General features: G+C 37.7%; 1 protein-coding gene across 1 annotated transcript in view; it reads left to right on the top strand.

Moving 5' to 3' along the window:
• The window catches only part of UGP2 (UDP-glucose pyrophosphorylase 2), a 16,482-nt gene that overhangs the window by 2,677 nt on the left and 1,157 nt on the right, over positions 1–12,648 (top strand). The window contains exons 2-7 of the mRNA XM_008594400.1: positions 3,052–3,237; positions 4,490–4,623; positions 5,971–6,268; positions 7,633–7,830; positions 8,378–8,620; positions 10,793–10,897. Of these exons, the coding sequence (XP_008592622.1) occupies positions 3,052–3,237; positions 4,490–4,623; positions 5,971–6,268; positions 7,633–7,830; positions 8,378–8,620; positions 10,793–10,897 (1,164 nt within the window). The remainder of the gene's footprint in view (positions 1–3,051; positions 3,238–4,489; positions 4,624–5,970; positions 6,269–7,632; positions 7,831–8,377; positions 8,621–10,792; positions 10,898–12,648) is intronic.

Below are 12,648 nucleotides of genomic sequence, written 5' to 3'. Positions count from 1 at the left end.
GGGAAAAAAAAAAAAAAAAAAAAAAAAAAAAAAAAAAAAAAAGATATCTAACTAATGTATGAGTTTTTATGTTTACTGTCATTCTGCTTCCCAATTTGTTTAACTGACAAATATTTGAAAACATTAATTGTTGACATAAAATTAATAGCTTTCAACATCGTTAATTATTATAGCATTTTTACTCTTGTAATAAGAAGCATTTATACTTCACCTGATAGGATATTAATGTTACATGAAATTTTTCACACCAATTACATCTAGGCAATATTTACCTCTATTTGAAACAGAATATTCAAATATCGACAACAAATCCCAATGATATACCTTGTTTGAATTGTTGATGTTGTTACAATGATAAGGTAGTATGATTTGATTTGTTTAGAAGTTTAGAGACAAATAAGATTAAGTAAAATATTGTTATTAAGGATATACACGTAGGTGGTAAAGGTGGTAAAACTGTAGAGTAAAAGTCCAGACAGTGGGTTTACCCCTAGGGTTGGAAGAGGAATGTGATCAGGGACAGATGCATGGAGGCTTCTAAGTTGCAGCAGTATTCCATTTTTTATGTTACCCTTTCAATTGTATATGTATATTTTATAAAGTTTTATATGTATGATGTTTCATAATTAAAATTTTTAGGTGGAATTGGAAAATAGGCCTGTCTCACCATGTATAGAAAAAAAAATTGTCCATGTATTCTATTTTTTAAAAAAAGTATATTCAAAGCATTAAATAGGAAGAATATTTCTGAACTAACAGTTTTACCTAAAATGAATGCATGAACTTAGGAGTTTACAGTTAAATTCATTTTCACACCTTTGAGAAACCTCTGTAAATATTAGATTCTTGCTGGGAAGTGAAAAGTAACTGCTAAATGGAAATTCTTGGCTTTTATAAAATAATTGGAAAATAATTGGCTTGGTTCCATTTGTTAAACTTTTTGAGTGAATATAATGTGTCCAAGTAATTCTTCTAGCCTAATAATAGACTACTTGAAGCCGTGGTATCACAGTGGCATTCCTTTTACTGACTTTGATTTCAGCAGCTGGGCTAGAAAGGATTATAAGCTTCCCTGTTATAGCAAAGTGACAAAAGGTTCCAACTCTGTCATCTACTCTTACTTTTCTAATAGTATGGCACTTAAATTGGGACCTTTTCTCCCAAGCAGTATTACTAGTTTCTTTGAAATGCTAAACAAATGATGTTCATGGCAGTAGAGTTAAATCAAACCATCTTCAAAGGAATATCAACTGGGCCATGAGCACTCTCTGTGTGTTTTGGGGGTCTAGGTTGTTATCACCCCTAGGTTGTCCTCACCTGGATCAAGCGCTGAAGGGTTAGCGCTCAATGTGGTTTGTGTTCTTTCCCACCTCCCTCTCCTCCTTTCCTTGGCATTTACCATCCCATTGTTTAGGTGGCATCCCCTGGAGTGCCCAGTAGGCCTGTCCCCTCCTCTGGTCTTTTCAGATACCAGCCCTTCTTTTGGTTCATGAATATGAGTGACTGCAGAAGGCTACTAAGCAGCACTTACCAGGAAGATTGACAGTCCTACTACAGTAGGAAATAATTCAGAATGAGTGATAATTGGGGTGATAACCAGTAGAGAGCCTTGGAGAAGAGTGCTCCAGTTCTTCAGTATTTACAGCAGGCAAGAAAGTGTATTAATCTGCACTTGGCAGTTAATATAGCAAATTGCAGTGTAGAAGAAATAAGTCACAGACTAGTTTTTTGTGGAAAGAACTGTTAGCAAGGATTGTGTGGTCAGGAATCTACATATGATATATGTATGTATATTTGTCTGACCAAGCATAAAGAGATTTTTGTCTCCACCAGCCTAGATTACTGGAATGTGAGCCCATCATGTCTTTTCCCAATCACAAACGTCACCCATCACACACACGTGCGCACACACACACACACACACACACACACACACACACACACACACACACACACACACTCCCCCCCCACCCCTACAGGTAGTAGAACAAACAACAGCTAATGTTCACAGAGCATTGGCCCACTCATGTTTTCTGTCCTACACCATGATGTAACTGAAGAGTCCATTTGTAAGCCTCTTCCATTAAAGCAAAGTAACAACAATAAAAATGTCACAGAAATGGATAGAAAAAAAAAATATATATATATATATATATTAAAGCTTTCATTCTTGCTATACAATGTGTAGACTTGCTTGTGTCTCTGCCTTGAACAAAGTAATTTAGGCCTCAGCTGTAAGTGTCGTTGTTCCTTTCCTATAGGGGAGAAATTGAAGATTTCTCCCCTATAGAAAAGATTTCTCTGCTCACAGAAATCGATGAGGTGGCTAGGGAGGAGACTGAGTTAGGATTTTCTCCAGCTCCAGCTCTTAACCTCTCCTTCCCTTCCAGGGCATTTCTTGGAACAGTGAGAACACTTAATTTTCCAGTATGGGCTTTTATACAGTGACACCCGAAAGTTAAGTTCTCGTGGAAGGAATTCTTCCTTGTGCATAACTGGACGTGTGACAAAAAGCTTATGCCACCTTCCTCCGAAGAGCAAACTTTATGACTGAACAGAGGGGAATAAAGAGGAACAAGTGTGTTTTGGTTTTTGCCTCCAGTAGAAAGAATAAAGTATGATTATATAAATACTTCTCCAGAATTTAAGTAGATCCATAGTGCACCAGAAATATGTAGACTAGATAGAGTTTTGTGTGTCTCATTTGCTATGTTGGTGTAAATTGGGAATTCTGAGTTTTTGAAGATAGTCCAAGAGACTTGAGTGTTCTCACCAGCCAGCCAAATATTTGTAGACTACAGCTTTTCTCCCTTCTTGTACCCCATTGTAATATAAAGAAACCACTGAACTACTTCTGTGTACAAGGGAAGTTGCCTGTAAGTACTTGTTTTTGAACCAGAAGGGCTCATGTCATTAAAGGAAATGCAGTTGAAACTTTTCACAGAGAAACCAAAACTCTTTAAGGAAGCATGGCAATAACCGTGGGATTTACTTGCTTTAACTTCTCATAAAGCTGTTTGAATTACTCCTGTAATTTTATTTTTCTTTCAGATTCAACCTTATGAAAAGATAAAGGCCAGGGGCTTGCCTGATAATGTATCTTCGGTGTTGAACAAGTTAGTGGTGGTAAAACTCAATGGTGGTTTGGGAACCAGCATGGGCTGCAAAGGCCCTAAAAGTCTGATAGGTGTGAGGAATGAGAATACCTTTTTGGATCTGACTGTTCAGCAAATTGAAGTGAGTAACGTTTAGCCTTTCCCCTGAGATACTAAAATAGTTTTTGTTTTTAGGTTATCATAAATGTTATGTTATAAAACGTAGCAGATGTGAATTTGAGCTAATCATAGGCAGATCCTTAGGGTGATGTAAAAGCTTTTGATCTTAAATAGCATATGTGGTTGCTGAAATCTCTGGGTTTATTCAGATTCTCCTTTGATTTCCCTATCCCCTCACCCACTTTCTTTTTAGTGGCATCCTTCATCAAGGCTGGGATGATCTGGCTTTATTAACCCCTTTTGGGAAGGTGGGGAGGATGTCACGTTTCTGATTGGATGCCATGTATGCTAAGAGCTGTTCTCGGCTTCTCTCTTATGACATATTCATTTCTCATAGACCGTAAGCTCTTCAGGGGCAGTGGTCCTTTCTCTTCTCTCTCTTTATCCCTATTGTGTAGTATGATGCTGACAAGTACAATCACAACACTAGCAGTAGCATGGCTAACATTTATCCAGCTCTTACCGTGAACCAAGTATTATTCTATGTTTTTTACATGAATTGACTCATTTGTTCTCTCAACAATTCTGTAAGGTAAGTACTGTTATCATCTCATTTTACAGATGAGGAAAACAAGGCACAGAGAGTTTGAATTATTTGCCCAAGTTTCTCTAGCTAATTAGTAAGTGCAGAATCAAAATTTAAACATAGGACAGTCTGACTTCTAAGCCCATTTTCTTCCTGCTCTGTGTTGCCTCTTAGCTCTTCTACAAGATTGAAAAGATTTCAGTTGAGGTGTGATTTAGAATTCTTGACCAGTAGTCCTGAGAACAAGGAGCCATGTCTTTGTAACATTTGTACTTTCATCCCCAAAGAGCTCTGAACCCAGTAAATTTTTAATCAGCATTTGCCTACCCAGTCAGGCCGCAGAGCACTGTGGCTGTGCACACAGCTCTACAGCCGAACCTCCTGGGGGCAGGAAGGCAGACTACCTCTGCCACTGACCCACCACCGGTCAGGGCCACAGTTTAGTCATCTGTAAAATGTAGACAGTAGTTTCTGTTTCAAAGAGTTGTGATTTAATGAGCAAGTACCTGGTGAATTGCTTAAAAAAAAGTCTGGCTTCTGCAAAGCAGTTATTTATGTCCAACTTATATATATGGCTACATATTGTTAATGTTTTAGATATTTTGTGATTAACCATTAAGAGTTAGTTTTATATTTTTAAGCAGAAGAAAAGTAAGTGTGGGTAATCTGATTGTCATTTTCCTCCTAGCATTTGAACAAAACCTACAATACAGATGTTCCTCTTGTTTTAATGAATTCTTTTAACACGGATGAAGATACCAAAAAAATACTGCAGAAGTACAATCACTGTCGTGTGAAAATCTACACTTTTAATCAAAGCAGGTACAAGGAGTAAAAAAATGAACTCTGGGTGTGTTACTCCTGGGAAAGGACTTTATCTTATTTATAAAAGAGCAGCCTTAAGATGTGTATGTGCCAAAGATTAATGTTTGCAGTGTTTGAGGCATTTAAAAGCTGAACATTTGTTAATAGATATGTGGTTGTTATAATCACTCTTTGGTTCTATAACTTCCCTTTATCTTATTTATAAAAGAGCAGCCTTAAGATGTGTATGTGCCAAAGATTAATGTTTGCAAGTGTTTGAGGCATTTAAAAGCTGAACATTTGTTAATAGATATGTGGTTGTTATAATCACTCTTTGGTTCTATAACTTCCAATTCTTAAAAGAGAAACTGCTTGAGATTCTGTTCCGTGTCTAGAATATTTGAGGATAACTGAGATCTTTGCTTTTTGAGGGTATATTTGGTCTCCAAATGGGTCTGTGAAAAGTCTTTCTATATTTTTCCAGTATTGATAATCTTCTTTTCTGTAGAAAGGAATTTCTTCAACATCCTGAATAGGGTTGGGGGTAATTAAATAAATTTTTAAGAAAATCTTACTTTGAGGAAGGGAGAACAGGTAAAAAGGAATTCAGATGATGAATTGTGATAAAGCCCAGCAATTAGGGAAATAAGGCTTCCAATATAAGGATGGAAATCAGTCTACATGAACTTACACAGAAGGATATTTCTCAAGTTGTACCATTAGTTTGGTTGGTTTTTTAAAATCTATTTTCCCATAGACATTTCTTATGTCACAGATGCTTTGCCTCCATTTTCTGGTTGGTCTTCAGTCTGTTGCAGCGCTAGCGCTGCTGCTTTCCCCTTCCCCCATACAAGCCCTTAACCTTTATTCTTACTAGTGGTGGAAAGCGTACATCCTGGAATACTAACCTGCTGATGATTTTCTGGGAAAGAAAGAGAACCACCCCTGAATATATCTGTGTTTAAGAATGGTCAGCTTTTCCCAAATAGATGTTCAGAGAACAGAACAATCCCACAACCAAATAAGTTGAAGAAAATTTACTTAACCTTCTTAATTACTTAATCACTCCTCTTGGAGAGTCATAAAACATATTAATATCTTAAAAATATGAGGTGTCCTTCCAGCTCTGTGGCCATGGAAAACTTTGTTTTGCAGCAACTATTACTATCTTTTTAGACAACATAGATTTTGGACAACACAAATAATGAGAGATTTTTAAAAAATAGACTCACCTGTAATTAAATTACTTGCTATTGATAGACTCTGAAAAGAAGGGAAATTTTATTTAACTGTAATGCACTGTTTTACTTGAAGGTCTGGAATGCTGTACAGAGTTGATATTTAAAAACTTTTTTTTTTTTTAAGGTACCCGAGGATTAATAAAGAATCTTTACTTCCTGTAGCAAAGGATGTATCTTACTCAGGGGAAAATACAGAAGCTTGGTACCCTCCAGGTCATGGTGATATCTATGCCAGTTTCTACAACTCTGGTTTGCTCGATACCTTTATAGGAGAAGGCAAAGAATATATTTTTGTATCTAACATAGATAACCTGGGTGCCACAGTAGACCTTTATATTCTTAATCATCTAATGAATCCACCCAATGGAAAACGCTGTGAATTTGTCATGGAAGTCACAAATAAAACGCGTGCAGATGTAAAGGTAAATACTGAGAGGAAGCAGATGGGAGATTCTTGTTTTCACATTTCATAGATTGTATAGTTAAACCCCCCTTTTTTTTTTCAAATTTGAAAGTTTCTATTTTATGCAGGACACATGAATGAGATGGTATTCTGTGGAGTATCTTCAGTTCTGTTTGACATACAGTGTGTATTATAAATCCAGAATTGACAGTATTAAAATCATCTTTATTTTTTGGATAATCTGTGTTAATAATTTTAACTGAAAACAGTCCCATATATATGTATGAAATAAATTTGAAACATATGAGGGTACTTCATAAGGTTCATTTGTATTATCTTTTAATTTTATTTTTCCATGAACTTTTTAAAGTACCCTTGTATGTGAAACACTTTCAATAAGTTTGTTCAGACCTCTAATATTCTTCTAGTTTTGCAGTTAAGTGTTTTTATTTCATGTCCCTTTTATGAAAATTTATTATTTCTATTTCATAGAATAAATCTATATATATTTTTTGTATTATCACTGTAATATCTCTGTACTTGGCAAAAAAAAAAAAAAAGAGTTGTTTTGGTGCAAGGTGCAAATTTTTTTAACCTTGCATATTTGGTGGTCGTGACACTTGGCCTTTGAAAACAGGGTTTTACTACTTACCCACAGCAAGTAAGAAAAGTGGGCAGTGTGTGAATACTAAAGCAGTCAGTTCCTGGCCTGGATTCTATGTCTTTTGCAAGTGTCTCCCTCTTCCCATGCTGTCATGGCCTAGTGACTATAAGGACATCTTTAGCCTGAAGCCATTCATGGATCACTTCTTGCCCACTTGCGAATCTGTTTCCTCCTTTCTCCCTTTATCCTAGAGCCAATCAGAGCAGGGCTTGAGGTGGTAGGACTAGCTGTTTGGTGATGCAGTGGTTTGGGAATAAAAGGAACGGGCTGTTTCTGTATCAACGTTAGGGAAGTGAGAAAGACCCTGATGCACTCCCAGGGCTTTTATTATGGACAAGATGGCAAGTGTAGGGCTGACCCCGTGGCTCACTCGGGAGAGTGCAGCGCTGGGAGCGCCGAGGCCGCGGGTTCAGATTCTATATAGGGATGGCCGGTGCGCTCACTGGCTGAGCGCGGTGCGGTTGACACCAAGCCAAGGGTTACGATCCCCTTACCGGACACACACACACACACACACACACAAGATGGCAAGTATACAGTGTAAAATGACTGATCACCTGAATTATTTTCTTCAGTTCTACCTTCAAACATATGTTGCTTTGTATTCTGGGAGAGTCTATTATCGGTGTCTTTTTTATAAAATTCATAGACTAGAAACACTGTGGTATGGTTGTGATTGGGAGAGATGTGGAAGTGCTCACTATTTTCTGCTTTTCTAGGGTGGGACACTCACTCAGTATGAAGGCAAACTGAGACTGGTGGAAATCGCTCAAGTGCCAAAAGCACATGTTGATGAGTTCAAGTCTGTATCAAAATTCAAAATATTTAACACAAACAACCTATGGATTTCTCTTGCAGCAGTTAAAAGACTGCAGGAGCAGAATGCCATTGACATGGAAATCATTGTGAATCCAAAGGTAAGCCAAGGTCATGGCCCCTTCAGCTCCCTGGTTCCTAACATCGTACACAGTAGGCTACACACAGACACCACTACCCACTCCCTCTGGCCTGTCTTTTCCCTCGGTCACTCTTTTTTGCCTATTCAGACTCTCCAGTTCCTGGCCCTGTCTTCCAGAGTCTGCTCTCATCCCTGTAGTGTGCCAAGCTGTGGTGCCCCTTATTTGACCCTGGGCTGTGGTAGTAACAAGAGCACTGGGCTCAAAAGTAGAGGACCTGCCTGTCTTAGTAGTTGTGCTCACACAGGTCATTTGGCCATAGGCACCTTGAATGAGTTTTCTGAAGCTTTGGGTCTTTAAAATCGAAATAGTACTGAATAGAAGAGTTATGACTGAAAAAAGTTCACTTGTAAGTGCTTGCTTGGCCTGTGGTGAGTGCTTGATAAATGTCAGTTCTCAAAGTTCTGTTTTCCTTCAGTGAGTCTCTGAAACCACTTCCCAAATGGAACTAAATTGTAGTTGCCTAAAACCTGTTTCTCTCTCCCTCCTCCCCTGCCATTTCTTACAGACTTTGGATGGAGGCCTGAATGTCATTCAGTTAGAAACTGCAGTAGGGGCGGCCATTAAAAGTTTTGAGAATTCTCTAGGTATTAATGTTCCAAGGAGCCGTTTTCTGCCTGTCAAAACCACATCAGATCTCTTGCTTGTGATGTCAAACCTCTATAGCCTTAATGCAGGATCTTTGACGATGAGTGAAAAGCGGGAGTTTCCTACAGTGCCCCTGGTTAAATTAGGCAGTTCTTTTACAAAGGTACGTAATTGTGAAGATATGATTTACATGTGCATTGGAAACTAATTAGTCTCCACTGCTGACCTGTTGTATGCCTCCATCTTTGATGTCTTTGAAGGGGAATTGATTGTGGAAGGTAAAGATGTATCTCACTTTTGAAATTTGATTGCTATAGGGAGTAGAAAAGAATGTTTAAATTTTGGGACATTTTATCTTATGTCTTTTCCAAGACAAGTACTACGTTCATCAATGGGGAAAGGTTAATTCTTTTTTAACAGATGCTTATTGAGTTCCTACCCTGTGCTGGGCAGTGTTCTAGGTGCTGGGGATTTAGCAGTAAACAAAACAGACTAAAATCCTTATATTCATGGAATTGACATTCTAGTGGGGTAGGATGATAACAAATAAGTAAGTAAATGTATAATATATCAGGTGGTGGAAAATGCTGTACACAAAAATAGAGCAGGGATGGAGTATAGGGAACGTGTGGTGGGGTGTTGGTGTAATTTTACATTGGGTGGCCAAAGACGGCCTCCCTGAGAAGCTGAGTATCTGTGGCAAAGAGTGTTTCAGGTAGGGGTAATAGCAAGTATAGACAGTCCCCAACTTATGATAGTTCAACTTAATGAATTTTTGACATTACGATGGGGCAAAAGCAGTACGCATTTGGTAGAAGCCATACTTCAAGTACTCAAACAACCATTTTGCTTTTCACTTTCGGTATTACATGAGATGTTCAATACTTTATTATAAAATAGGCCTTGTGTTAGGTGTTTTGCCCAACTATAGACTAATACAAGTGTTCTGAGCATGTTTAAGGTAGGCTAGGCTAAGCCATGCCATTCAGTAGGTTAGGTGTGTTAAATGCATTTGCAACTTATATTTTCAATTTATGACGGGTCTATGAGAATGTAATCTCCCATCGCTAAGTCGAAGAGCATCTGTCTAGCAAAACCCCATCCTAACATAATAAGTGGATGCCCCAAAACTCAGTCACATAAAATGTTGGGAGGCAGTGAAGTGATAGGGTGAGGCTTTGTGGCTGGCTAGGGACCTGCTATGCCGTCCAAATCCATTCTAGGCTGGGTGTGGTTTATTGCCATCTGGTGTGGATTGCAGATGAGGAATGGGGTGGAAAACTGAAGGCATATGTCCTGAAAGTCAAATGAAGAAAATGTGTCAAGAAAGGAGTGATTGTGTGTCAAATGCTGCTGCTGATTCAAGTAAGATGAATGAGAATTCAACATTAGATTGATCAATATGGAGGTTTTGGAGCCTGACTGGAATGGATTTAAAAGAAAATGGGAGAAGAGGAATCAGAGATACGAATGTAGACAACTCATTCAAGAGTTTGACCTTAAAAGTGAAACAGAAATGGGGCCATAGGTAGAAAGAGATATAAGGTTTGAGAGGTTTTGTTTTTTAAATATGGGAGAATGTATAGCATGTTTATACATTGATGGGAACCGATTCAGTCAAGAGGAACAAAGCATTGAAGAGGGAGAACTGCTGGAACAATATCCTTGAATAGGCCATAAGAAGGGATCTAATGCATAAGTAGGAGTAGAAACTGTTCTACTCCGGTACTGCAAGGGAAGGTAGAGTAATGAATGGGCTAGGGGTCGTGGTGGTGGTAGTCATGGAAGCCAGTGAAGTTTTCTGATTGCTTCTATTTTCTCAGCAAAATAGGAAACGTGGCTGTATAGGATAATCTCTAGTGCTTGTAAATTTGAGGAAATAAGAGGCAAAGATAGTGATAACCTGTGCTGTTGCTCTTCCTAAAATGTGCGCGATGTCTTCTGAATCCTACCCATCCCCTAAAGGCCAGCTTCAGTCTAGCCTCCTTCAAACCATCATGATCTCTCCCTCTTTTCCCAGCTAAACCCAGATTATGTGAACTACTCTGGCTCTCAGAATGTTGATTGGTTATCTTTTTCTTTTTTTTTTAATGTCTAATCTGCTCAACTGTATTGTAAATTGCTTGATTGTGGAGACAATGTCCCTATCTTCTTGTCTCTCCTACACAGGATCTAGCATATAGGAGTGCTTAGTAAATAGGTTCTTCCTATATAGGACCTGAGATTGGCCATAAACTGTATTTACAGTGTAGTTATTTTGTTATTCGGTTAATATAATTCTTCTTTTTCTGTAAACCCATTTTTGAAACAACTTTTGTTTCTACTTTTCTTTAAGGTTCAAGATTATCTAAGAAGATTTGAAAGTATACCAGATATGCTTGAATTGGATCACCTCACAGTTTCAGGAGATGTGACATTTGGCAAGAATGTTTCTTTAAAGGTATGCTGTTATAAAGAAAATTACATTCTTACAGCTTTACAAAACATTTCATTTTCTATTCCTAAATTTACTTTTAAGGAATACTTCTTAGTCTGTACCAGATGTGTATAAGATAGATACACTTTTTTAAAAATGAGTGGGTACAGACATGAAATAGGTCACACCACATTTAGTATAAATATGGGCTTCCATAGATATACAACTTAGTTAAAATAAAAGCATAATTGTTGTATATGTGAATTTTGTAGAATATAGCATTCAAATGGAAAATGAACACTAATTAGTAACAAAACTGGTACTATCTTATTGAAATGTGATAATAATTAAAATAGGATTACTATTAGCATTAGCTCACTAAAGATGACTATTTGAATGAAAGTAGAAAAACAACAGCTTCATTTATACTGCAAAAGTCTGTTCCTGTTAAAGGAATCTGTTATTAGTACAAAGATACTTGTTTACATTACAGTAGTACCCTTTTATCCACAGGGGATACTTCCAAGACCCCCAGTGAATGCCTGAAACATTGGACAGTACCAAACCCTATATAGGCTATGTTTTTTCCTATACACGCATACCTATGATAAAGCTTTATTTATAAATTAGGCACAGTAAGAGATTAACGACAATAACTAATAATAAAATAGACAGAGTGAAGTCTGGCTTGAGGAAGTAACCGCTTGAGCTAAAGCCGACCCCTAATAATAAAATAGAACAGTTATAATAATATACTGTTCACAGTTTCATGGATAGAAGATTCATTCTTACCATAACTCTTAGCAACCTTAGCATATGATTTTTTTCTTTCCTTCTTTAGTCAAACTTTCACTTTTGCACTTAAAAGGAAGCACTTCATGACTTCTTTTTGGCATATCCGAATTGCTAGCATCTTGTGTTTGGGGGCCATTATTAAATAAAATAAGGGTTACTTGAACACAAGCACTGTTATACCGCAGCAGTCAATGTGATAACCAAGACAGCTACTAAGTGAGTAGCGGGCATGTAGCTTATAGAGTGGATATGCTGGGTAAAAGGATGATTCATGTACCAGGTGGGACAGAGCTGGATGGCATGAGATTTCATCACACTGCTCAGAATGGCAGGTAATTTAAAACTTATGAATTGTTTATTTCTGGAATTTCCATTTAACATTTTCAGACCATGGTTGACTATGGGTAACTGAAACTGCAAGTAACTGAAACCACGGATGGGGGGACTGCAGTACTGTAGTACTTGGATACTTTGATGAGTATCATTCTAGCTTAGCATAAGAAATAGGAGAAAAATAGAGGAATAAGTATTAAAGTTCACAAAGATACAACAGTTTTTTCCTAATCAAGTAATTTTTTAAAAAAATCCCATACTCAAATTTCATGTGCTATTCCATTAAAGCTACTTACTGAAATGAAGATCTTGAAAAAACAAAAAAATTAAATATATTGATCTTTATTACTGATACTGCCTAAAGTCTCACACTTAAGACATGAAAAATATTATCAGTAAACTGTTCTTTAGAACAAAAAAGCCTGTATGTAATATAAACCAAGCACCTTTTTTTTTTTTTCTTTCCTTTTTTGTCTTTTTTACTGACCGGTAACGGGATCGCAACCCTCAGTGTTGCGCCCGCACCTCGCTCAGCCAGTGAGCGGGAACCGGTCTCCACATGGGATCCGAACCCTCAGCGGGAGCGCCACCACACTCCCAAGCAGCGCACTCTCCAGTGCGCCACCGGGCCGGCCCAAATTAGTTGG

Source organism: Galeopterus variegatus, unplaced genomic scaffold (genome assembly GCF_000696425.1).
Source record: "Galeopterus variegatus unplaced genomic scaffold, G_variegatus-3.0.2 Scaffold10712, whole genome shotgun sequence".
NCBI lineage: Eukaryota > Metazoa > Chordata > Mammalia > Dermoptera > Cynocephalidae > Galeopterus > Galeopterus variegatus.
Note: the sequence above shows the minus strand (reverse complement) of the source record. Positions and strands in the feature narration are given on the sequence as shown.